The sequence below is a fragment of the Nelumbo nucifera genome, chromosome 2, assembly GCF_055504915.1.
Source record: "Nelumbo nucifera cultivar China Antique chromosome 2, China Antique-T2T, whole genome shotgun sequence".
Classification (NCBI taxonomy): Eukaryota; Viridiplantae; Streptophyta; class Magnoliopsida; order Proteales; family Nelumbonaceae; genus Nelumbo; species Nelumbo nucifera.
This window is the reverse complement of record NC_142650.1, coordinates 29,680,167-29,707,945: the sequence shown is the minus strand read 5'-3', so window position 1 is coordinate 29,707,945 and position 27,779 is coordinate 29,680,167. Positions and strand designations below refer to the sequence as shown.

Sequence of the window (27,779 nt, the reverse complement as noted above, 5' to 3'; positions counted from 1 at the left end):
CCAATACATATCAATACTATGAACTTTAATCTTTGCCGCCCAAATACATAAAACCAGAATAAAAATAACCTACGTATGAAATAGCCAGACAATAGCACACTAATTTGATCAAAAAGACAATAGCACACTAATTGGATGAGAATCATTTCATTAATCTTATCTCATGCCATGGTTCAATACAGATCAATGTGGACATGTATCATCATTGCTATGCTGATAAAAAAAATGGGCTTCATGGCTCTCATCCAGTATATATATATATATAGAAAATCAAGCTCTGAAAAAAGAAGAAAAAGCTGTGGGAAGATTATTACACCACAATCACCTGACAGATTCCATATAATGATGGATCATCCTTGGCATCATTAGCATCTTCTCCTGTTACTGATCCTTGTAGCACTTTTGCCACTATTTCTTGATAATGATGCTATTGGTAAATGGCAAGACTGAGCCATCTTTGATTTCCTTTGAATTTGGTAATTGCTCCACCGTATTCTCTGCCTCAATTTGCAACATCAGATCTCTGAGCTGTCCAAAGTCATAGAACAGAAGTTACCCAGGAGCCATTAGTATTTTAAGTTGCACTATAATGCATGTCAATAAAGCATGATGCCAATCTCTACAGATAGACCAGTGTGCCTTACCTGTTCCTCCAACTCCTGTATTTTTTGGGCGTTCAATGACAGAGCCTTTTTTTCCCTGAAATCAATCAACATTGATAGTCATCATGCTTAAATACGCCAAAGTGGTAGGGTTTTGCCCCCCCGGGGGGGGAATGCTATACACATTAGTATGCTGTTCATTACTTATTTACTTGGATTCCTGCTGCAATACTTAAATTATTCAGATTCAATGGATTATTACTTACATGGATATCATAATACTTGTTTGCTTGGACAGTTGGACTCATTACACTATTGACCTATTGATTATTTGTTTGGATCCTTGTTAAATGAAATTTAATGATTAATAAGCCTTGCTAATTGGTGAATCGAACTTGATTAAATTCTATATGGAATATTTAATTTTTTTATTACATGTAATATTGCCCTGTAAAATAAATGATACAAATGTTTCATTATATGCAAAGTTCATTACTACTGGCTTTTTTTAGTATTTCTTACAACAAGAAATCAAATAGCAAATGCGGATCATATCCAATAAATTATAGGCTTTATTGTCAAAGAATACCTCTGCCCAAGTGACGCCTAGGTGGTTTTCCTGTGTGCATTTAAGCACTTGGGCAACAAGCAGTACCAAGGTTCCAAATTTCGATACGTATCGGCAGGCTACCAATATGCCCCTACGGGGGGTGTTTGGGGTTTAACCTGGTTCAGAGGGTAGAAGGGTCTTAGACCGACCAATCTGAACCAGGTTCACAAAGAAAAGAAAGAGTAGCAAGGGCCGATACAGCCCGATACGCCCCTACCGACGTATCAGTCTGTATCGATATTTTGAAACTTGGGCAGTACTCAGAGGATTTGGATTAGCTAAATGTATTAGCTGTGTGTAGGGCTGTCAACGGGTCGGGTCTAGGCCGGAACCAACTGGAACCGGAACTGACCCAACATGAAATGTTGAGGACCCGGACCCAAAAAGGGTCTGTAATTTTTGGAACTGGAACCGAACCGATCAGTTCTTGGGACAATCGGGTCTAACCCGACAGGCCTGATTATAATAAATAAAAAAAAAAATATATATGTTTAATATATATTAAATATTCTATATATATATATATATATATATATATATATATATATATATATATATTATATAATTTATTTAATATATTATACATTACAGATACCGGGTCGGATCTGAATCGGTTCGGGACTAGATGGAACCGGTTCCGAACTGATAGTAATCGGGACCCTATATCAGGACCCGGAACCGACCCGTCAGTTCCACTTCCCAGAACCAGAACCGGCCCAATTGGTTCGGGTCTGTCCATTGACAGCCCTAGCTGTGTGACAGGCTGTGGAACCAATGATAATGCCCAACACCAGTGATCAAAATACATGGGGCCCACAGTGAGAGGTTGAATGGTTATGGCCCCTAGCCCCATGTATTTTATGAGTGGTGCGGAGTGTTATGATTGGTTCCACAGCCTGCTGAACAGCTATTGCTTTCGGCCAATCCTATCTCCCCTATGGCCCTATCATCTAGTCTCACCTTGTTGCCTTGAAGACTATGCTATCTACTACTCCCCCTTACAAGTTATATGGTTCAAAGAGACAGAAAAATCATTCTACAGGACTGAATCATTCTCCCTCTCCAATTAAAAGGACAAATCTTGAAAAACTCCAAGGTTTCTAAAATATCATTATTCCCTGAGGTTCCATGTCAGCTTCACTTACCTCCACATTACTAAGTCCATTGCCTAAACAACTGGCATCGTTTAGTAGTACAATCTAAAAGTATTTTCCCAAGCTACAGGAAGAACTCCTCCTTTTGTGGTATACTTTTCAATGAAGCCATATGTTTAAATTACCTCAAAGTGATGGATGGGAAGCTAGTGGACAACCTCTTTATTATCACAACCTACCATGGAGGAGGAAAACAATATTTACAGCATTCAACAATTAAGAACAGGTACAGAAAGAACCCTAATGAATAATAGGATGCATGATCAACTAAGAGGTTTACCTTTGTCTATCCTTGGAAACCAATCATATCTGACCTTCTTACCTTTTTGTGCCATATCAGGTATTATTTTTTTTTCTCACGAACAACATTAGAATATTGGGAAATCTTTGGGAGAATGATTCACCACTAAACCCATCAAGTAAATTGGGATGGTCTGGTTGATTTGTTAGGCTATACTCTTTTATTTATTTATTTTTTTTTTGTTCAGCATCAAAATCAAATTTTATTACTTAGAGAAAGAGGAATGAACAAATCAAAGGCAGCCTCGGCTACCTCCAAGAAAATACAGACAATTTAATATTCAGTCTTACAACTGAGCCCAAAAACACAGTGCCCTATTTACCCCTTGCTTTGCTAGCTGGTTAGCTATATCATTTGCCGACCTAGGAGTCCATTGAATTATCAGCTGCATGCCCCTTGAGAACCTCCTGAATTGTTTGATTTTGTTTCTAGAAAACCAAGGAGTCTTCTCATTCTGTTCCAGCCAACTTATTACTGTTTTGGAGTCACCTTCAGCTATTAGCTTTCTCACCCCCATCTCCATAGTTTTCTGCATCCCGTAGATCACTGCATTCAGTTCTGCTGTTACAGAATCACACAATCCACTGGGGCCTGAGTACATGCCCATAATCACTCCACTTTCATTTCTTAAAACCCTCCAATTCCAGACGGACCCGGATTCTCAAAGGTGCTTCTGTCAAAGTTTAATTTCAGGAATCCTAACTCTGGTGGGTGCCAAACCTTTAGTGCCTTCCTCTTGGCTGAAGTTGAGGCTGCAATTATTCTCCAGTTCCTTATTATATCATCAATAGAGAAAGCTGAAAACAACTCCAGTGTCTTAATCCAGAAAACCACTTTTGCCATAATCCCTTCAATTAATGCTTATTTGCTCCTTTTCTTTTCCTCGAAGATACATTTATTTCTTTCATCCCATAAAGTCCAGATTGACGCTGCCCTTGTACACCTCCACATTATTCTTCCCCTCCTTTTTGACCAGCTGAAGGTAGAAACATAAAACAACTTGTCCAATCTGTCCAGAGTATTCCACCTGCACCCAAAGAGAGAGAAAAACCAATCCTATATACCACAAGCAAATGAACAGGAAATGAAAATGTGATGAGCAGATTCACCGTTAGATTCATACAAGCAGCACCAATTTGGGGAAAGGCACCATCCGGGTCTCTTTCTCTGTAGCATATCGCAAGTGTTGATTGCTAGAAAGGGCACAACTGGTTGAGGAGGCAAAGACAATGATTTGAAAAAGGAAGCACAGCTGAAAACCCCAGAAGGATGTAGAGTCCAAATTCTATCATCCTGTTTGTTTAGGTCAAGGAAAACCCCCTCAAGAATGTGTAGTAGGTTAGAAACAAGGCCCAGTTCTGTGTCCTCACATTTCTGCGAAAGCCTAGCTTCCACCCAGTTGAAAATTATACCTACAGTAATTCAAATAATGCAAGAAAAGAAGAAAAGAGAGAAAGAGAAGGAAGAAGAAAAGAAGTTTCAGCAATAGGTTGTGGAAGAAGAAAAGAAGGGAAGAGAGAAAAGAAGAATTCGAACCTCTCTCTCTAGCCCCCTTTCATCACTTTTATTAATAATTCTAAGTCTGAGTACAATTACTTGGATGTCCTTAATGGGGCGGCCATAACTAAAGAAATAATTAAAGAAAATAAAAAAAAGGCCCATAAAGCCCATAACTAAGAAACATAACTTTTAAACACTACTTAAAAGAAATAAAGAACACTAGGGCCCATTCTCACTACACTCCCCCTCAAGCTGAGCATAGATGTCAATCATGCGCAGCTTGAATAATGTTGAAGCTTTGCCTTTGGGATTACATAATGTCGAAGCTAGCTGCTCTTCTAATGCAATGAAAGGTAGGCAACCTCTCCTGAAGCCACTCTCTCCCGTATAAAGTGTCTGTCTACCTCAATGTCTAGACGAGTCATACATAGATAAAGAAGTTTCCCCAACTAGCTGATGACACTCTCTCCTGAAGCCATTCTCTTCTAATGCAATGAAAGGTAGGCACACCTCTCCATGAACTGGCTAATGACACTCACAGCATATGAAATGTCTGGACGAGTCATACATAGATAAAGAAGTTTCCCCAATAATCTCTGAAACACTCCCTTGTCAACTAAAAGTTTTCCATCATTAACTGAGAGTTTATGATTCACATCAATAGGGGTAGAGACAGGTTTAGCACCAAGTTTTCTAGTCTCAGTAAGAAGGCCTAGCACATACTTCTGTTGAGAAATAAAGATACCTTCCTTGGACCTAGCAACCTCAATGCCTAGAAAATACTGCAACTCCCCTAAATCTTTAATTTCAAATTCAGAACTAAGAAACTTCTTGAGAGTAGTAACTTCTTTTGTATCACTTCCGGTAACCACAATATCATCTACATAAACTATAAGGAATGTCATCAAAGTGCCTTTTCTCTTAACAAAGAGGGTATGATATGATTGAGTCTGAGTGTAGCCGAACTGAACAAGAACAGCCCTAAACCTATCAAATCAAGCACGTGAAGATTGTTTCGGGCCATAAAGTGATTTCTTCAATCTACATACCTTACCCTGCATTTCCTTGCCATATATACCAGGAGGAAGGGACATATATACCTCTTCAATGAGATCACCATTCAGGAATGCATTCTTAACATCAAATTGATACATAGGCCAATCATAGCTCACAGCTAAAGATAAAAGAACTCTCATCGAAGTCATCTTAGCAACTGGAGAAAAGGTCTCAATGTAATCTATCCCATATACCTAGGTATATCCCTTGGCAACAAGTTGGGCCTTATACCTCTCAATTGACCCATCTGCATGATACTTGATAGTGAAAACCCACTTGCACCCAATAGGTTCCTTCCCAGCTGGTAAGTCAACAATATCCCAGGTATTGTTTTTATGAAGGGCTTCTATTGTTAGACAGTTTATGTATGCCCTTAGCTTCAATCTAATTTGATGTACTTTTGTTATTTAGTGGAAATAAATAAAGTGCATGTTTGATTCATGTTGTTTGGTTTAATTCTGTGTAAAACCCTAAAACTGGACATCTGTAGAGACTCATGTTAGTTTTAAATGTTCACAGCCGTTGGATAAGTCTGGGGAGATTTATCCTGCCAAGGCTGATGCTGGTGTGCCACCAAGTGTTGGGATGGCCTGTCTCAGCCATCAGGGTAAGACCCGAGGCACATGCAGTATGGGATTACTTGAATCCTTGAATCGGACCAGATTTCTAGTCTTGCCCTGGACCTTGGAGATAGATGGGCAAAACTGGAAAGTTACACCTGACCCCTAGACTCGATTATGACACTTCACTAGGTGCTGGATCAGGCTGCCTTTGATATGTCAATCAGTGAGATCCTTAGTGGGGATCAAAACCTGGGTATGTTGGGGCAGTTTGAGAATTCATCTGAGTGGGTGGTCATAGTGACAGAATCAGCCACTTTGTCGGACAAAGGGTAATGATCGGGAATGCACTCTCTCTGATGGAAACCAAACTGCCGGCAGTTGATTTCAATCGTTGGAATTTTGTTTTGCAAAATTAATATATTTACATATATATGTACGGTTTCAAAATGTTTGCAAATGGTTTTAATTCCCGGGATCCATGTGAGAGGAGAGTGCGGCACTGTTCCTTGCAGCCGAGGGAGAGGTCCTCTCTTGTCGGGCAGTGCTTGATCATTAAGGGCTGAGAGGTTAAGTGTAAGACCATTAAGGATAATACCTGATGGGCTAATCTTGCACCTGCCCACAGTCCCTGGGTTTTTATAAGATGGCTTGGCCCAGGGACCACTTAATGTAAGTGTTGGGCCCATAGGGTCCATACGATGGACTCAAGGGGTTCATTGAGTTTTTCAGTGAATTCGGCTGGGCCTTGTATTAAAGGCTAGGCCGAACCCATGTGGCTGGTGTGTAGATCAATGCTTGGGTCCCACGCCATACAAAGAAGCCCAACTGGGCAGCAGATTGGAAGCTAATTAAACACTGAACACTTAATGGGCCAAAAGCCCATTTCGAGGTGGGCTGATATGATCACCCATCCAGGGGGCGAATTTTAGATTGAAGTTAGTGAAAGGATTGGGCTCTTAGCTCTATCCACTCTTAGAGACCAAATTCAAATCAGATTTGAATCTGGTAACCTCCTGATAAGATCAGGAGTAAGCTAACTCTATCTGGGAAAGGGATTAAGATCATCCCCTGTCCAAATACTGATTTGGATTGGGATAACTCCTAAGGAGGAGATTTCTTAATCAAGAAGAAAGGAGGAGATTTCGAACCAACTAAGAGGGAGAAATATCAGATTTCGAACCAAGCAAGATCGCAAGAAGGGTTCCTGCGATTTGAGATTAGATCTCATACTCTCCAGAAAAGAAAAACAGTTCAGCACTTTTCGTTTCTGGAGATCTCCTCCTGCCGCCACCATCTGCAATATTGCAAGATTCGATCTTTGCAGAAAAGAAAGTCAAGAAACCAGTTCTTGACATCAATCTTGCAAGAAAGACTGAAAGAATTCAGTGTTTAGTACATCCAGGGGATTCTTGTGAAGGATCCAGTGTGTAGGACGCACCCTACTGGTTTTGTTCCATCCACAGCTGTGTCATCTTCAGCAGGGACAGATCTTGAAGCATTCTTTGGGCGTGAACACCAACTTTGGGAGATACTGCTTCTCCGGATCAGATATAATCCTCCCATTTATCTTTTGGTACAGATCTGGTTTGATTAGGGTTCAAGTAGATCCTTGAATATTGTATTCTAAATTTAGGGAATATGATTCCCAGTTGGGAGAAGGTAGGAAATTTTTGAAATTCGCCCACCCATTCCGCAACCTTTATGGCGTCCATTAGATGGATCCTACCATTCTTTCATCTATTTCAGTAATCATAGCATCCCTCCAATTTGGTGTGGCTAAGGTTTCTGAAACAAACTTTGGGGTGGATTGAGAGGAAACGGAGGCTAAAAAGGCATGGTAGGATGGGGACAACAAGCTGTAGGAAAAGTGTTTGGAAATACAATGAGTTGTACATTTCCTCTTACCTTTTCTCAAAGCAATGGGTAGGTCAAGGTTTGGAAACGAGGGTGCTGGTGGAGGAGGTGATGGACATGTCCTCTCTTCAGCAATTGGGAGCGCTCGAGTCTCAACTGGAGGTGTGGGATCAACCTACGTTTACCTTAGCCTTTGCCGTTGGTACCACCTCTGGAGAATAGGATGAGTAGAAACAACTTAAGGACTAGCAGGAGGAGGGGGAGGAACAGGAGTGGAAGACCTCAAAGGAGAAGATCCCTCCGCGGGAATGGGGGTAACTGTGAAGGGCTCAACATAAGACTCAACTGGAGTTGGCAAAGGAAGAGATGAAGAAAACAACTCGAGAGATCTCTCCCCCTCAGAAGGATGGCTATAAAAAGAAACTGACTCTGCAAAGGTGACATCCATGGAAACAAACCGGGTGACACTAATGAGATCAAAACAACAATACCCTTTTTGTGTGGACTTGAGCCTTGGGGTCAAACTTGTATCTTTTGGAACTGGGAATGTGGACATAACAAGTGCAACCAAAGACCCTCAGAGGAATAGAGAAAATCTCAACATCAGGAAAGAAGACTCCAAAGGGAGATTTTAACCCCAAGACTCGAAAAGGCATGCAGTTAATAAGGTATGTAGTTGTTAAAACTGCATCACCGCAAAACTTCACAAGAACATGGGTAGCAAAAAGAATGCTCCTTGCAACTTCCACAATGTGTCTAATGAATAACACCAAACTTCTCAAGATAGGAGGTAAGGTCCTTCTCAAAATATTCCTTAGCATTGTTTGACTGAAATATTTTGATGCAAGTATTAAACTGAGTGAGTATGTGTTCATGGAACTATTGCACAAGTTTAGGCACTTCAGCCTGAGAGTGCATAAGGTAAATCCAAGTATATCATGAAAAATCATCAATAAACAAGATGAAATATTTATACCCACCCATACATGGTAAATAGTAAGGCCCCCACACATCAGAGTAAACAATATTAAAAGGAATAATTGATCTTTTATTACTTGAAGGATAAGTGCTCTTACAATGCTTTGAGAACTCACAAGACTCGCAATGAAGACTCGATAGACTAATTCCTTTAAATAACTCTGGAAACAACCGACTCAATGAAGAAAAGGACAAATGACCCAAACGACTATGACATAACATAATACAACTAGTGGACTCTAAAACAAATGTAGTTCTCTTAGGTTGTACTTGGCTCTGCTCAGGCATGTCTAACAGATAGAGTCCATTTGCCTCATAGCCACTCCCAATCACCTTCTAAGATTCCATGTCCTGAAAAAACACAATATGAAGGGAAAATATCACACTGTAATTCAGGGATTTAGTCAAATTATTAACTAAAAGCAAATTGGTATTAAGTTCAGGTACATGAAGAACAGATGATAAGGTCAGGGCATTATAGGTCTTAATGTCTCCCTTTCCTATGATAGGGGCTAGGGAGCCATCAGCAAGGGATATCTTATCCCGATCAAGAAAAAAGTTGGTAAGAGGTGAATAACTGTGGAACACTGGTCATATGGTTAGAAGCATCAAAATCAATTATCCAAGGGGTTTTATGAGTACCTGATACAAAAGCATGATGCACAGTGGCACGAATACCTAAGTAAGCATATGTAGAGGAAGGAATAGTCTCTGAAGGAGCTATAACAATGGACTCCAAGTGATTGATGATTCGGCCATACTTCTCATATTCAACCTTGGCGGCTGCAAGTTGTTCTCCCACTGACTTCTCTCCACCCTATCCTTGTTCACCTTGTGAAGAGCTGGCTACATTTGCATTTCCACCTTTTCCAATTTCAACCATTTTCCCACCCAATGTTTTAAAACAGGGAGGCGTGACGCAAGGCGTTCCACTACCTAGAGACGTGAGGCGTAGTTTAGAATGCAAGGGGCGTAAAAGCCTCCCGAACACAAGGAGGTGTAAGCCTCCTTAAGGGGAGGTTAGGAGGAGGATGAAGAGAAAGGAGGGATCTCATTTATTCTTTATTTTTAATAAAAATCTTTTATATTAAGAAGAATAAAGACGCATAACATTAGTTGACAGGGGGGATCTCATTTATTCCCACCATTTTTTTTCTTGAATCTAGTAGGAACGAGCTCTGGATGCAGCTTCCAACATGTGTCTTTAGTGTGTTTAGGCTTCTTGCAGTATTCACAGATAACATCTTTTTTCCTAGTGCTAACCTTTGGCTTCATCCCCGCATTAGCATAGTGATCAACCTGCAACTCAACAGACTGAACCTATCTTCTGCTCTCCTCACTGCTCACTATAGCATATTCCTAAGATAAAGTCACTTCATCCTTTGTTAAAACACTCTGCCTCACAATATCATACTCCGAGTTAAGTCCGGTGAATAACTCAAAGACCCGATTTCTCTCCACCAACCTCCTATATGTTTTTGCATCCTTTATGCAACCTCAAACAACAGTCTCCATTAGATCAATCTCTTTCGAAAGAGATTTCAGCATAGAGAAGTAAACTGCTAAGGGCAGAAAGGGATTAAAAGATCAGCTAATTCCCTAGCTGACGGTTTAGAAAAACAAGGGGCAGAAAGGGATTCTTTGTTTTGGACCAAGTTGTAACGTTAGTGTCTTTGTGTCTTTGTATTTTCTTTTTTCATTTCTTGAAGTTCTTTGTGACTCTTGGAAGATAAGTGTGTTTGTCTTCCACTTGTAAATTTTCTACTGATGAATTAATGAAAGTGTTATTGATCAAAAAAAAAAAAGTAGACTACTAAGGGCTTCTCCCCTTGTCTAAGATTATTCACATCATGCTTCAATTTGTAGGCCCAAGCAACATTAAGCTTTTGGGAATAGGTCTCTGTGACACTACCCCACACTTCTTTTGCAGTTTCCATCCATAGGTAATGCTGACTAATACATGGTTACATAGAATTTACTAACCAACCCACTACTATGTAGTTTTCCTGCATCCACCTTTCATAGGTAGGATCATCCTCCTCCAGTTTCTTCTTGCTCCTGATAATATAACCCCATTTTTCTCTACTACACACATGTATCTTCATAGATTGAGACCAAGCTAAATAATTGGTCCCATCTAGCTTCATAGTAGTCATAGCCCTAAAAAGATTTTCCATTAACCCCCCATGTCCAAACTCGGAATCTGTGGAATATTTGGTCTCTCCTCCAGTTTGCTCCATTGAGTAAACCAGTGCAAATGAAAATCAAATTAGGACTTCACTATGCTAAATTTACTATTCTAAGCAAAGAACAACCTCTTAACCCCCCCCCCCCCCAAAATTAGGGTTTCACAAGGTCCTGTGGGATGGGAAGGAAGAGAGAAATTTCAACCGCCCCTTCCAGAAGTTCCAAAATTCAAACCAACCAAAACCGCCCCCAATAGAAATCAAAAGGCTTACCTCTGATCCCCAAGTGCCTCGTTCAAACTGTCTCTACAACCTGTAACAATGTTTCTCCAGTTATCTAGGGTTTTCAGGAAAAATATCCAAGAACCTGCCCTAGGCTTCAACTAAGGATGAAAAACCTCCACAAAACTCTCCAAAAACCTTCCTAACTGGGCTGCATAAGTAGCTGATTGATCAACTGATCAGTTCTCCATACACACTATGTATGGGAAAAGAAAGGAGAAAAAAGTCAAAAGTGAGAACCGCTTTGATACCAAGTTGAAAATTACACCTACAGTAATTCAGATAATGCAAGAAAAGAAGAAAAGAGAGAGAGAAAAAAGAAGAAAAGAAGTTTTAACAATAGGTTGTGGAAGAAGAAAAGAAGGGAAGAGAGAAAAGACGAATTTGAACCTCTCTCTAGCCCCCTTTCATCACTTTTATTAATAATTCTAAGTCTGAGTACAATTACGTGGATGCCCTTAATGGGGCGGCCATAACTAAGAAACATAACTTTTAAACACTACTTAAAAGAAATAAAGAACAGTTTATCAAAAAGAAAGAAATAAAGAACACTAGGGCCCATTCGGCCCATTCTCACTACACACCTGAACCCATTAACCGAAGAAGGGAGCAAAAACTCATAAATTGGTCTACCCTTAAAAATAGTACAAACCAAGAATATAACTCACAAAATAAACCAGATCATCTAAAAAAGTCATGACATTTTTATGGTACCCAATGTTGGCATGGACTCTCCTAAATGGATAATGTGCCATGTCAAAAATGTGTCCAAGTCCAACGCTCCATAAATTCTTGAGGGTACTTTTACATAACATTTCCTTTTTCATCTCCGAGATTATTTGACATAAATGAATAGTTAATCTACAAGATGAATACATTTTTTGTGTCAAATGTCACTTGGTAACATTGGAATATTTTTTTGTACGTAAATAATGTTAGAATTCAAAAATTATGAATTATTTTAATTTTATATACTTTTCCATAAACGTGCCCACAAGTCCATGTTTTCTCATCTTGCCAGGCCAAGCTCTTCAACATACATTTAGGGTTTTTTTAACCGAACCGGTACTACCGGTTTTTGGAAAACCGATAACCAAAACAGAATCGAAGCCAATCAGTTGACTGGTTGGGTTAACCGTCGGTTCGGTTTGTCAATTTTTTTATTTTTGTGTCAAATGTCACTTGGTAACATTGGAATATTTTTTTGTACGTAAATAATGTTAGAATTCAAAAATTATGAATTATTTTAATTCTATATACTTTTCCAGAAACGTGCTCACAAGTCCATGTTTTCTCATCTTGCCAGGCCAGACTCTTCAACATACATTTAGGGTTTTTTTTAACCGAACCGATACTACCGGTTTTGGGAAAATCGGTAACTGAAACAGAACCGAAGCCAATCGGTTAACTGGTTGGGTTAACCGTCGGTTCGGTTTGTCAATTTTTTTATTTTTTTTTATTTTTACAATATATAATATATAAATATATAATAAAAAATTATAAATATATATAATATTATATTTTAAATAATGAATAATGTATCATATATTATAAATATATATTTATATCTATAATGCATATTTATTAATTTATAATATATAATATATATAAAATATATAGAAATATATGTACCGGTCAGTTCGGTAAGCGCCGGTTTTCTATATTGGTTAACCGAAACTGAACCGGTGCCTTCGATTTTTAAAAACACCGAACTAACCGGTTCGTTTAACCGATTTTTTTGTTCAGTTTCTGTCGTTTTTTCGGTAAGTTCTGTGTTTTTTTTTTTTTTTGCTCACCCCTACACACATTGGATTCCAACTCCTATGTCCATATCCATGTAACACTGGCAGTATCATATAGAATCTTTGTTTCTGTAAGGGCATTGGAAATTTCGATCTCTGATGTCCTTTGCTGTTTTCAGCACAATATGCCTTATTGATTTGGGGTTATCACTTCAATCTCTTTGGGGTCGATTTTTTGTCCCCTAAAGACATGCAAGATTTCCTCTAGAGTTAGCACCTTTGTCATTTCAGCACCAAGGCAAGATTAAGTGAAAATATTCCATGCATACAGTCTTCTAAAGATTTAGGAAGATTTCCTCTGATGATAGTTCTCCAGAGCTATGTGTGTTCCTAGGAGGTGATTGAACTGATATCTATCAAAGGTTTACATTGTATCCAAAACTTGGATGTCTAATTCCAGCTAGGGTTTTTTTTTTTTTGAGCATAAAGGTAAAGTATTGTATTACTTGTAACAAAATATTCCATCCTGCATAACAAGGCACTATGCAGCTGCCCATATCTTTCCTATACATTTTGTATAGATCAAAAAGGAGCTATAAATTTTGTTCCTAAAAAACTTGTGTGTTCCTACCCACGAATGCTATTTTCCCCAAAAATCTCAGTATAGTATCTTCTGAGCTGTATTTTTCTTCAAACAACCTTTTATTTCTTTTCCCAGATGATCTCCACACCACTGCTGCCAGCCCTACCCCCCATATCACCTTGTCTTCTTTAGACAATCCTGTTAACTGCCAATCCCTTAATAATGCAGCTAGATCCTTTGGGTAACAGAATTGAGCTTCAAAAAGGCCTAGTAATTTTGCCCATAAGCTTCTAGTTAACCTGCAATGTATTAACAGATGATTCGGGTCTTCTGAAGATTCCGTACACATAACGCATCTGTGGGGTTACACCACCATTCCTTTTCTTGCCAACAGCTGTTAGACATTTCCCCAAAGTTGCAGCCCACACCAGAAAAGCAACTTTGGGAGGGGCTACTGAATTCCAAACTCTTGCCTCTGGGAAGCTTTTCAAATCCTCTATACTCTCAATTAGCCTGTTGTAGAAAGAGCTGAATCAGCTGACTGAAAAAGATTCTGGCATTTCCATCAGTCATACCCTTTATCTCTTTTTGACTGATTAAGTGTGACATTGCTGATCATTTGCATTAATTCTATAAACCACTGCCCTGCCTCCCAGTCATTTAGATTTTTTCTAAATAAGGGACACCACTCTCCTGGGATTTCTCCTTGGAAAAAGCTTCAGCAATCAAACCATCTTTATTTTGTGTAATCTCGTACAGTGTAGGGAACCACTCTTTAAGGGGTCTATCCTCATACCAGGTGTCAAGCCAAAATTTAACCCTCAACCCTTCCCCCACCTCATAGTTGATCCCCTTTCTGAATTCTCTGAGAGATTTCTGAATTCCCCCCCCACACACACACACACAAAGCATACCAGCTAGGATTGGACACTGCTTTATAAATAACAGTGGCATGGTCATAATAGCTTAGTTAAGAAGACTGTTAGGATTGGTGATTTGTTGAGGCTGAGTTCCAATTCATCTTGCATGACCTCACAGAAACCTTTTCCATTGATTTTGAAAAGATCATCACTGAGTTAAACTCTCAAGTTATCACTGGCTAGATGAGAAATTCATTAATGTCAGAGGTGTGAGCACCTTCATATCTAGGCTTATCCCTTCTTACTGCCTATTTGAAAACCAATCCAAGATGATTTAATCGACCCCTCTTTCTTCTCAAATCTCTTTTAGAATCTCTAATGTTCAATTGGGCTTATTTTCTAAATGGGATTTTCTCTCCTACATTTTTTAGCCAATCAATTTCATGTGAAGAGAAAAAGGAGAAGCCCTTTAAGTGATTACCCTCCAAAAAGAACAGCTAATTTTGTAATTTTTCCACCCAAAGTTTCAACAATATTGAGGACATTTTGGGACTTCATTCAATGCATCACACCCCAACACATGCATAAGAAAAATAAATAAATAGATAAAACAACTATTGGGGTATAAAGAGGCCATGAAGATTATTCAAAAAGGGGGTAAAAACTGTAGTGCTGATAAACAAGCTAGGCATCAATGACAGTTCCATTAGTATAAATACAATATGTTCCAACCTAGTCATCAATGACATTTATGCTCCAGCTTGTGTTGAAATCTATTTGAATCTGTGTTGGACTTTTTGTATGGACAGAAAGCATGCAGTACCCTGGCTTCTAGATTATCCTACACCTAGGCAAACAGTTTGGTACCATTTAAGAGAATAAAGAAAGAAGGGATTATAGCTGATAGGGGTAACTTTTGAGCCCTAATATCAATAAAAATAATCCTTTTAATATAATTTCTAAAATAGGTTAACTTTTTTTAAAAATATATCAAACAAGGGCAAAACACTGTTCATCTTCTTCCTCCTCCAAACACTGTTCATCTTCTTATAACACCGCTGGAGAGACTGCTAATAGCTTACGACCAGATGGCCAAGAAGATCCGAGATCACAAGGAAAAGCTCAGCTTCTCTTCTCTGAAATGAGAAATTTGGTGCCCTCCTATTCCCCCTAAAATCAGTGCTTTTTGTTGGGAAGCTTTCCATAGTTGTATTAATACCTTTGATGTACTTCAAAGGAAAAGACCAAATTGGTGCTTGTCCCCTAACTGGTGTGTCCTGTGTAAATTGAGTGGTGAGACTGCTTTCCACCTTATATCTTGCTTACTTCCATTTTTGGGTGCAGGTGGTCCTCTCCTGACAGGGTGGAAGGTTTATTCAACCCTAATGGTATCAGTGGTAAGACAAGGAGGGGAAGGATTCTTTGGAGGTGTACTAGAGCAGCAATACTTTGGACTATTTGGGAGGAAAGAAATGATAGAATATTTGAAAGTAAAGAAAAATGCAAGGAAGCTTTAGTTGAAACAATAACATTGAGGGTGGCACATTGGGTAAAAAGCTTGAAGCTGTTTTCAGCTTTCTAGGTTACTTTTTCAGGGTTTGGGGACTTATTGCTGCTTCATCAGATGGTTGGGAGAAGCTGAACTTTGATGGGAGTTGTGTGGGTAACCCAGGCCCTTCAGGTATTGAGGGAGCTATCAGAGATAAAAATGGATTCATTATTACTCTGTACTCCGGTCCTGTGGAGGAGGGTGATGTGGCAAGGGCAGAGTTTCTAGTTGCAGCATATGGGGTTGAGAAGGCTAAAGAGTTGGGGATTAATAGACTGATCATCAAGGGAGACTCAAAAACTGTGATAAAATGGTTGCAGAAAGGGGAGGGGGTGATAATGGCAGTTGAAGAATGATTTCAGAAGATTTAAATGGATGTCAAGGAACATGTCAATTCAGGTGGGATGGGTTAGGAGATCAGCCAACAGTTTGGCAGATAGCTTAGCAACGCAAGGGGTTCAAAGAACATATATGTTTAGGGCACATTTGTAATTCTGTCCTGGGTCAGCTTACTAAGTTGATTTCTTTTGCAACTTCTTGTGTATCCTAAAGCATTTTAATTAATGAAATTCTTTCAAAGTTATTGATCAAAAAAAAAACTTCTCTTCTCTGAAATGAAGCCTGTATCGATTCCATCACCACAACCACCACCAGCAAAGAGACGATGCTGCTTCGTCCCCAACTCAGCCCAAAAGGGTTTTTCGGCCACAGGAGGACAATCGGATACTGCCACGGCCACATCCTTTCCTTTCAAAGAGGAAATATTCTACAATCAACACACCAGGAACTGAAAAAGCAGATCTCTAGCTTGGAATCGTTCCTGGAGCTTGAGCTTGAAGCAGCGGAGCCGGTGGGGAGTGGAACTGGAAGTCACACACGGACGCCCTTCTGTGGGTCGCGTATCTCAGCAGCCCATTTCCCCCACGGCCTCTGTCAGATACCCCTGTAAACTGCCGATTACAGGAGGAAAGGAGGAAGAAGACTGGAGATGGGGAGGTTTGTTCGGTGGAAGGAGGAAGGAGAATAGTGTTTCTACCCTTGTTTGATATTTAAAAAAAAAAAAAAGTTATCCTATTTTAGAAATTATGTTAAAAATTTATTTTTATTGATAATAAAACCCAAAAGTTTTAGTAGCATGGCTAAACAATACCCTTTTTTGATATTTTTTAAAAAAGTTATCCAAATACCCCAATTTTCATATCCATTGTTGTCAATAGTTTTAGTAGCATGGCTAAACAGAGGTGTTCGAGCCTAGTAAACAATACATGGCATCTAAGACCACCCTAGTTGTCCAATAGCTGAATTGGGATCCAGGTGATAATGATGAGAGAATGGGAAACTAGTAACTAACTTTGAAGTACTACAACGGTCTAAAAACATATTAGTCTAATAGAACTCTGTTTTGCTTCACCATTATACAAATTAATTTACATGAAGAGAGCATACCTTTCTTCAATTTCCAGAATCTTTGCTTTCCACATCTCTTGGTTTTTTAAAAGATTCTCACTGATCTAGAAATAGAACAAGAAAGTATGACTTTTTCTCACATAACAAATAACGGTAATTAATTCACTAGGAAAAATGAAAGATTAATAAATAGCATACTACTAATATCTTGTCACATGAGAATATATCAGACTTAAATATGCCACTGTAAGGGAACAGAGAGGCACTTACATCATCAAGAAACTTCTTCTCTTTAAGACATTTATCCAATTTGGCTTGCATCTTTTGTAATCTGAAATTTTCTGCCTTTTTGATAGCTTCAGAAATTTCTTTTTCTGTCTCCTCCTTCACCTCAAGCAGTAGTGACTCAAAATACTACTAGGGGAAAAACAAGGTAAAAAGATTAATCAAATATCCAGACCAACAAAGATAGATTACCTATTGTGCCATTATTTGCAAAATCCATCAAATGAAACAACAGTTTATACTAGAAGCCTTGAACTTGATCTTAATATTATGATTTCACATTGTAGGATAATGCAAATCACATTTCTATATTCAACTTAACATTATGCTTCAAGATCAAATGGTGACAAATGGTCCTGACAGCACTTTGCTCAGAAAATGAGATAATATACTTACTATTCTTTGGTTCTCAAGCTGTGTCATAAGGAGATCATTGTACTCATTAACAATCTGTTGAGAAAATTAGATGGAAAAAGAATAGAAAATGTTAAAAGTCTTACATAATAAAATTGGGAAAATGCAAATCACAAAGAAGCATTCAGTAAAAGAAAAGAGGAAAACAATTACAGCTTCAACTTTACTGTTGTAGAGAGCCTCACTGATTTCAGAATCTTCGCGGTATCCACAACCTCCACAGCTGTCATCAGCATGACAACAAGGAATATTTAACTCCACCAATTTTCCATCAGTTTTCGATTGAATCAGACGGTGAACGTAATTGTCTCCAACATAATCCCAAACACGTTGGGTTTCCAATTCAAGGGAATAGCAGTGTTGTGTATCTTTCCAATGTCGAATAGCATGACCTTCTTTATACCTGAAGCAAAATGCTCCAAATAAGAAAAAGTAACAGAAAAATATTTTATAAGCAAACAAAAGTTGGCCACAAGGATTATTAATCATTAAGTTGTATTATTTTGGAAAATAAAGTTGATTACCTTCCACACCCAACAAAGCCACAAATAACACAAATCCAGAGGTTATCAGAAGTTCCACAAATGGAACATGTTGACTTCTCAGGCTGTTGCTGGCAATATCGGCAGACCTGAAGTGTAACAAATTATGTGAACTGCTAAATAATTTTCTCGGAGTATTCTCATTTTTCAAAAAAAAAAAAAAATCAAGCAACTAACACTCCGAAGCTTATGAACCAAGTCAAAATGAGCAGTAAAAATATATGAAATAATAAGTATTTAAAATTTGAATGAATTTAACCTTCTGCAAATCAAGAAGCCTATAAATGATCTATACAGGTGAATTTAGGACTGTCAAAAGATCAAATCATGATTCAAATTAATGTTTTAAAATGTGGAGGCATGAAGCAAGGAATTTCACCATTCTAAGGTGTTAGGTTAAAACCTGATTGCAAGAGGTGTAAGCCTCCCGAGCTTGGATTTTTTAATCAATAAATAATTAAAAATAAGATAAAATAAATAAAAATATAGTAAATGTTTCATAATATACAAAAACTATAGGAATTAGAAAATTTCCTTTTTCATTTTGTAATAATAAAATCGTCACATTTAAATATAGAATTGAAGTATCATAGCATGAGTATCATCATCCATAATTATATAAGTATCATCAAACATCATTATATTACTTGCAAAGTCATACATCAAAACTTCAGAATTAACAACTAACATAAATTGCACAACATTATCATGAACAATTGTGTCATCTCATATTCAGATAATTGCAATGCATTAAAAGAAGTCAAAGCCCCCACTTATATTTAAAACATTTTATTATAATAAACAAATCTGGTGAGTTTTCATCCTCTGTATTATGTTAATATATAATGAGAAACACAAGAAAATAACGCCCCCACTTTTATTTATAATATTTCTATTATAAGAAACTAGCTTAAAAGGTAAGAACATATGCTACTGGAGGTGTACACCTCCAGCCATTTTTTAGCACCTTTTAAAACACAGTTTCAAAGTGATCAAATTGAGCTAGATATTAATCTAAATACCCCATAAAAACAATATGTTCTACATGATCATGGGAAAAACCTTCAAAATCCTTTAGAATTAAGACCCAATTACTAACATCCTCTTACCCTTTTCCAATAGGAGGTAATCTTTATACATAAAAACATCGGTTCAGTCATTCCAAATGTGCCAACATAAAGGAAAAGAAAGAAGGTTCCACAGGATGGAACATTGAACACAAAATCCACTTGCTGCCTGAGGAAATCAACATTGGAATGTCCCTTTGGAGTACCTAATCTCTCTTGAATAGACACAAGAAATGTAACCAAACTTCATAGATAATTTTGCAATGTAGTAGCAGGTCCTTGATGATTTTATGGAATCTTAAACCACATCATACAGGTAAAAATTAGACCAAATTCAGATATAGCTTATAGGTATAATATGACTGACCCAAATCCACTTTATTTACAATTATTGGAGAATCACTGCCTTTAAGCTTAACTTTTATATTTTTCAATTCTCCTCTCCATCTTCATTTTTTCCTTAGGCAACTATTTCTGTTTCTTTCTCATGATGTTCCCTGTATACAGAAAGGACATGGCATGGATATGGAGTGGAAATGGAAATTACATTGGATTTAAATTCCAGAGAAAAATGTAGCAGAATATTCTCTTTTAGACAAAATCATCTGTGTAGGCACTAGAGTCACTTTGTATAGTCATTTTGGAATGTTAAGACTTTAAAAGATATAGGTGATCTTTACTTTTTGAAAGGACAGGACTCAAGCTACAGATTACTCATGCCAAACTTCATGGTAAAACAAGATGTCTCATACCAAGAAAAAGGAAGAGTTTAACTTTCTAATTCATCATCCTTCTAAACAACTTGCAGTGAAGGAAAAAGGAATAAAAAATAAATACTTACCAACGATACATTCAATTGAGAAAAAAATACACTAAAGTACATAAGTTGAAGAAAATGGAAATAGAATCAGTTAAAACTTTGACAAGTAGAAAAACTACTGCCTTAATAGCTCACCGGACAAGAAGAGTCTGTCCATTTTGAAATACAAGAACAATGGAAAGAATGATTGCAGATGGTTGTGAGAATTCCACTCATGTCTTGATCTAATCTCTCTGCAAATTTTGAGAAAATTAATAAGGAAATTATTTTTTTGGCCAATAATAGAAACAATTGATTAAGCATGATTTAATCAGTTAGCTCTTATTTCAAAAAATGATTCATTAAAATGTACAATGAGATACAATCAATCATTTAGAGATAAAACCTCTTATCTCCACCCTATTTCCAATTAATTTACAGCTGTGTACAAAACATTTCATATCTCATCCACCCCTTGTTTTGCTAGATTATCAGCCATGCTATTGGCTGCCCTTTGTACCCATTGAACTCTCACTTCCATTCCTCTAGTTATCAAGCCTAACACGGAAAGATCACATCAAAAATATAATGACAAGGAAATGTCTTACTGTTATCCTTCATAAACATTTTCCCTTTTCTTTTTGGATAAGTCTAGACATGCAGTCTCAAGTGGCTCACTATATATTTTAATTTTTTATTTTATTCTTTTGAAAAGTGTTCAGTAGAATTATAGAGGTTTGCATAGCAGGGAAATTTAGTTCAAAGAAGGGAAACTAAAGGTAAAGAATTTAAATATAAGGGCAACAATGAACAATTTCAAAGTTCAAACATCAGTAGCAAAAATGAATTTTATTCGAGTCCTCCTTTCTTTGGTACAGCACCTGTAGCAAAAATGAATTCTATTCAAGTCCTCCTTTCTTTAGCAGCAAATCTAGATTGGGAACTTCATCAGCTAGACATTAAAAATGCTTTTTTGAATGGTGACTTAGAAGAAGAAGGGTATATGATCCAACCTCCAGGTTTTCATGCTAAGAGAGATGAGGAGAAAGTATTTAGACTGAAGAAATCTTTGTATGGGCATATGAGAGTTGAGGTTTACACCGATGCAGATTGAACTGGTTCTGTGGATGACAGAAAATCTACTAGTGGCTATTGTGCTTTTGTTGGGGGAAACTTGGTTACTTGGAGGAGTAAGAAACAAAGTGTGGTGGCCAGATCGAGTGCAGAAGCTGAATATAGAGCCATGTCTCATGGTGTGGCCTTACTTCTATGGATAAAGAATCTCTTGGGTGAATTGGGCTTTCCTCTCAGTGATCCTATGTCATTATACTATGACAATAAGGTTGCTATTAACATTGCAACCAACCCTGTTCTCCATGATAGAACTAAACATATAGAGGTTGACAAAAACTTCATTAGGGAAAAATGAGAAGTTTGCACTCCCCTACATCAGCTCTAAGGAACAACTGGCAGACATCCTTACTAAAGGATTAAATTCCATGTGGCACTATAATCTTTGTGACAAGTTGGGGATGATTGATATCTATGCCCCAACTTGAGGAGGAGTGATGTAATCTTAGTTATGTGTCGTAGGGGCACTTTTGTCATTTTTACTTTTTTAATTTTTATGTAGTCACCCTAACATATAAATACAAATCATGGGCACCACCAGCTTATGTTTTTGGTCTAAATCTTCTCGCCTCTTCCTTCTCTCCTCTCTTCTTCTTCTTCTATCTTCTTCCTTCTTCTCTTCTCCTCCTCTCATCTCTTGATCAAGATCTTTCTTCTTGCCGTAATCAATGTTATTTCACTTCAAGAGAAACTGTTTTTTTCCACCATCCAATTAAAAGAGCCATTACCCAATGTTGGTCCCAGCTATCTAGGGTCTTGGGGTAGGTGCATAAAGTGGCCACTCTCAGATGAACCCATGTCCTTGTGCTTATCAGCCCAAGATTTTACCATTACACCAAGTAATTGTCCTCTTTTCACCATCCAGTTAAATTAAAAGAAGAAGAATCTTCTAATCTTTTGTGCATCCAATATTTTAAAAGCGCAAGGCACAAAAAAAGGCACAAGGCGCATGCCTTTTTTAAGCAAGGCGCAAATTACAAAAAAAAATGCTAAAAAAGCAAACAATGTCAGAAAATTCAATAAAACATGCCAAAAAAATCAAAAATATTAAACATAATATTAATAAGAAATATAAACTTAAATTTTAGAATTAATGTTTTAAAAAACCTATTATCTAAAATTAAAATACATAAACATAACATGTAAAGTATATTCAAATGAAAATTAAAAAATAAAATCAAACATATAAAACATTTCCAAGCATGTAAAGCCCACAATCTCTTTTTTCCTCAATTGCATTACTTCAGGTAGCTAATGTAATGTAAAACATATTACATTCCAGATTCTACGAGTCACCTTTGTGTCATGCCCCTCGAGGAAAGCCCAAACAAGTCCATGTTAGGGTCTTAAATTCTTAATTCTCACACAAAAAATAATGATTCTATAATTTTAATTGCCTTTTAAGAAGATATTTTATTAAGATGAATCATTACTTTTTGTGTGAGAATAAGAATTTAAGACCCTAACATGGACTTATTTGGGCTTACCTCAAGGGGCATGGTCGGGAGGTCTGGGCCGCCCCCAGCCCAGCCACTAGGTTCAAAAGAAGCAAAAAAGCGTAAATTTTCAAAAGACACACACCTGGGCCAAGGCGCAAGGTGCATCAAGCACACGCCTAGGCGCACCATGCGTGCACCTTTTGAAAGTGTTGCGCCTAGGACCTGGACAAGGCGCTTACCCTAAAATGCACCTCGCCTGTGTGCCTAGGCACGCCTTTTAAATCACTGTGTGCATCCTAAATTTTGGCATAGGAATTTTCTAAGTAGGAGTAGGACCCATCCTATGGTAGTTCCTACTGGCTACTGCTGAAAACCAGGGATAAGTGGTTAATTATGCAGGCCCCAATAGTTAGGACCATACCCATCCTACCCCTCCCAAGACCCCAAATAGATGGAACCAGCATTGGATAATGGTCGCCTATTAAATTACTATGTCTTAGAAATTTCTATTAAAAAGGCAAGAGGAAAATTTTGGCAAACATCAGTAAGGAACTTAAAGACCCTCGTACAAGAAAGTACGACTAAATATATATATGCGTGTATGTTAAATGATTCCAACTTCTGTCTTTTTTTTTTTTTTGTTCAGCAACACAAAAATGGTTTCATTAATAATAGAAAGCAAAATTACAACAAGAGGTTGTGGAAAAAAGAAAAACATAGCTTTAGAAAAGCTGACCCAACCCAAGAATTACAATTGAGCCCGATACAAGTGAGTTTTTTGTAACCTTTGCTTAGGTAAACCATCTACCAGATTGTTGGTAGTTCTCCTAACCCATTTAACTTGGATTCTCACGTCTTTTGATAGCCATTTAAATCGCCTGAAATTATTCCTTAGATGTCATGTCACCCCCTCCCTCTTCTTCGGCCAGTTCACAACAGTTCTCGAATCACCCTCAATGAGGCAACAATTACACTCCAGGCCCTGAAAAAATCTCAACCTTAAAATCTGACAAAAGTTTCAGACTTTTTTCCCAATGTGCCACTCTTAGAGTTATGACTTCTACCAAGGCTTCCTTCTTTCTTTTTCTTCAAAAATTCTTGAGTTCCTTTTGTCCCAAACTGTCCAAAGCACTGCTGCTCCAGTACATCTCCCCAAAATCCTACCCCTCCTTTTGGTACAACTAAAAACAGTACAGTAAACAATCCTACAATCCTTTCAAGCTGTCAAGAGAAGATCATCTGCATCCAAAGAGAGAAGAAAACCAAGTCCAAATAAAGCTAACAAAAGGACGAGGGATTAGGAGATGAAAGGCAATCTCACCATTTAACTTACATAGGAAGCACCAGCTCGGGGGACAAACACCAGCTTGGTCTTTTTCTTTGAAGCAAATCAAAGGTATCAATACAACCATGAAACACTTCCCAACAAAAAGCACTAATTTTTGGGGGGATGGAAAAGCACCAAACTTCCTTGACCGGGAAAGGAGAAGGGGAAGTGGCTACTAGGGAATTAAAGAAAGACTTACATGAGAATAAACCATCAGGATTAAGGCCCCAAACCCTAGAATCCAAACCACCTTCTCCCAGGACCATTGAACAACTTCTATCATGCTTATTTTTTCTTTCTTCCTTTCTTTCTTTTTTTATTAACTATTTTATTAAAACATTTTAGATATACAACATATTATATCTTGATGATTATGCCCCACCTATCTAGGCCCAAGCTCAACCAACTCACATGTGCCTTGAAAGGCCATTACCCAAGGTGGGTCCTAGTTATCTAGGGTCTTGATAGGGATGGACTGGATACAGACGTAACCTTCAACTTCTTTTCTTTCTTTTCCACAAAGTGGTTTCTCTCAGCCTTGAACCCACATTTTCACAATTTCCAGCCCAAGGCTTTACACTACACAATGGACTCTCACTTGTGCCTTAGCATAAATAGCATCTACCATAGTTGCCAAGGCGACGCCTAAGCGACAAGGCGCCCTTGGAGGCTCGCCTCGCCTAATCGTCAAGCAGTTCTCTATAGAGTGTTATAAAAAACTTTTATGTTCTTAATTTTTTAGGTTATAATTATAATATAGACATTTTTAAACTAAAATATTCATTTTGTGTGTTTATATACTAATTTCTTGTTATTGTTTTCTTATTTGTTAGGGTTTAGTTAACACAAACATTGCTAAATGCTGTATTGAACCCTCAAAGACTTCAAAACCTGAACCAATAAGTAAGGAAGAACATAAAATGTGTCCAATCAACACATTCTTTTCTTTTTATTTACTAATTTTGTGTGTTTATATACTAATTTCTTCTTCTTCTTCCACCTTTTCTTTTCGTCTTTTCCCATAACAGAAATAGGGGTTAAGCCCCTATATTTTTTGAATTTTCTTTTCTTTCTTCTTTTTCTTCTCATGAATATGTTGGAATATGTTGATTTTCTATACTTTAACATGAAGTTTATACTTTTCTTGTGAAAATTATGGATATTTATTAAGGAAATATAATTATGGAACCTAGGGAACTACCCTAGGGTACATGTTTTTACTTAAAAAAAAATCCATCGCCTAGGCGACAAGGCGCCCCCCCCTATCACCTAGCCTTGCCTTGGCACCTTGAAAGCTATGGAATCTACAAATCTCAGAATGAAAGATTTGTGATTCATTTTGACTCCTAGACCTTTGGGCCCTTGGTGGATTAAGGAAACCGGTTCAACTCAATCACTTGTTCACACTTCATGGATATAAATCATTTGAACAAATTTGGTCAAAATACTAAATATTGAGAATCAAGATATTATTCTAATACGGAAAACAACTTCATAGACGTAATGCAATAGCATTAGCAATCATGCTTTGGTTCGACCTTTAAAGATAGGCTCATGAATAGTAGTATAATACCATGCAAGTAATGTCAAATATATGAGTACTTATACCTTATATTCCTATATTGATTTACAATGTTTTTGAGGAGACCTGTCCCATATATTTTATTGGAACTATGGTTTCTTACTCTTTGGAACTTTCAAAGTAAATTTACTACTAATTGCATGCCAAGAAGTTTGCAAGCTAGTGTAAAGCATAGACCCATAGATGGTAATCTCTGATCTCTTGTTCAAGTGGAATCAAAATAAACTTATCACCACAAGTGGAATCAGCCAAAAAAATTTGACTGTCCTCATCCGCAATAACCCTTTATTAATTATTTTGAGCCAGTCAGTCAGGATAATGTCATTGGCAGACTGTTGCCTATTTTTTTCACAAAATACAAATGTTTTTCCTTTGTTTTACTCAAAGCAAGAATTTTCTTTTCTCAGGTGTTAAAATGTCACTTTGTTGATGTTGCCAAAAAAATCCTCAAATTTTCATAGCACTCCAAATTATCTCCTTTTTTTCACCCAACAATGAAACTTAGTAGGATTAAGCATGGTTGTGACAAGTCCCCACCTAAAAAGAGGGATGTGGGAGAAACATCCTTGAAAGGCCACAACTCAATGAAATTACAACAAGACTAACCCAGAATTAGTATTTTCCTAATACAAGTCACTGCAATTAATCCATGGCTCAGTGATACATTGCAAACCTTGATATCCATCCGAATGAGATTCCAATCTGGATGCCAAGGCTCTCAACTCTCTAATAAAATATCTCAAACTACATGGACATTCCAGAGTGTTCATATCCAGCAATAAAATGAGACTGCAATAATACTAAATTTATATCCATTTTCAACAAGCTCTGCACGAGAAACCTTACCTAGGCAGACTGGACAATATGGCTGCTCTGTTGAACTTGCAGAGGAGTTCTGTGCATGTTCAATCAACCCAGTGTACTGTACATCCACTGTAAAAAGGACACGACAAACATCCGTCTGCATCCAATCCCCAAAAGAATAAATAAAACGTGCTTCCTTGTTATACAATGAAAGGAATTTCTGTGTGATCAAAATCTAAAAGCACACAATAAAAAATAAAAAACAAACCTCCAAAGACGAAAAACGCCTCCCACTGAAATGCTTGTAGAAATTGTCGGTGGAACTCTGATCATCGAACCTTATCAGAATACTGTAGCGATCATCCATTCCATCATTCCTGAAATTCCACTCAACACGCCAATAATCAGTTAGGAAAAGAATTTTAAAAAAAAATACGGAATGAGCATAAGTCCTGTAGAGGGTTAAGTATTTTCATGGAATAAGACCTGACAATTCGCATCTCCAATATATGCTGAATGAACGATCCGCAGAACTGACAGAAGTCCGCATACGTCATGTGATTTGGCACCGCTAGCACGCAAACTAGTGGTTTCCTCTCAACCTAATCAAAGCTCAAGAAAACCAAACGAGGCAATAAGTTCAATCCTGTCAAAACGTGTATGGAATTTTTCATCTTTCAAACAGATGAAGGCAATCCTAATTTCTTTGTTTCTTCCTAATTCCAAAGAGGATGGAATTTCAAGACGAAATGGAGCCAAAACAAGAAAGAGAGATGAAGTCGACGCTTACAGGAAGTTCAGAAGTGGATTCAGAAATATCATCACGATAAAGAATCATAATTCCCCTGGTTTCTTCGATTCTAGGGTTTCCAGACGAAAAAGCTAACGACTGAGTGACACCGGAGCCAGAAGGCTCACTCATGTCTCCGGGATCGATTGTTGTTGATGGACGGAATACATCTTCAGGAGTGGAGCCGACGGCGGCACTGCCGCTGGTAGAGGTGGCTGACATGGTCGAGGAACAGACAGGAGTTCAAATCAGCCCCACTAGACTGCCCCTCACAACGTCCCACAGCACATCTCCGCCGTGTATTGAAAACATCTCCCGAGGATCCGACTTCGTTGAAGTATTTATGTGTTCCGCATCAGCTACTTCGCCAAT

The 27,779-nt window shown here is 37.8% G+C and overlaps 1 protein-coding gene across 6 annotated transcripts; it reads right to left on the bottom strand.

Moving 5' to 3' along the window:
• Positions 1 to 131: 131 nt before the first annotated feature.
• BRIZ2 (zinc finger (C3HC4-type RING finger) family protein) lies at positions 132 to 27,779 on the bottom strand. Of its 6 annotated transcripts, none has more exons than XR_016082491.1 (12): positions 27,408 to 27,779; positions 27,104 to 27,219; positions 26,886 to 26,994; positions 26,660 to 26,774; positions 20,491 to 20,588; positions 18,451 to 18,557; positions 18,080 to 18,329; positions 17,909 to 17,962; positions 17,498 to 17,641; positions 17,267 to 17,326; positions 645 to 699; positions 132 to 528 (listed from the first exon to the last, which is right to left on the bottom strand). XR_016082491.1 is itself a non-coding variant. In XM_010246561.3 (12 exons), the coding sequence occupies exons 1-12, from the start codon at positions 27,627 to 27,629 to the stop codon at positions 409 to 411; spliced, it is 1,455 nt and encodes a 484-aa protein (XP_010244863.1). In that variant the 5' UTR covers positions 27,630 to 27,779; the 3' UTR covers positions 132 to 408. The 6 variants fall into 6 exon arrangements, 5 of the variants coding, with proteins under 5 accessions (XP_010244863.1, XP_010244864.1, XP_010244865.1 ...); XM_010246561.3 differs by having other exon boundaries at positions 17,267 to 17,331; XM_010246562.3 differs by having other exon boundaries at positions 132 to 523; positions 17,267 to 17,331.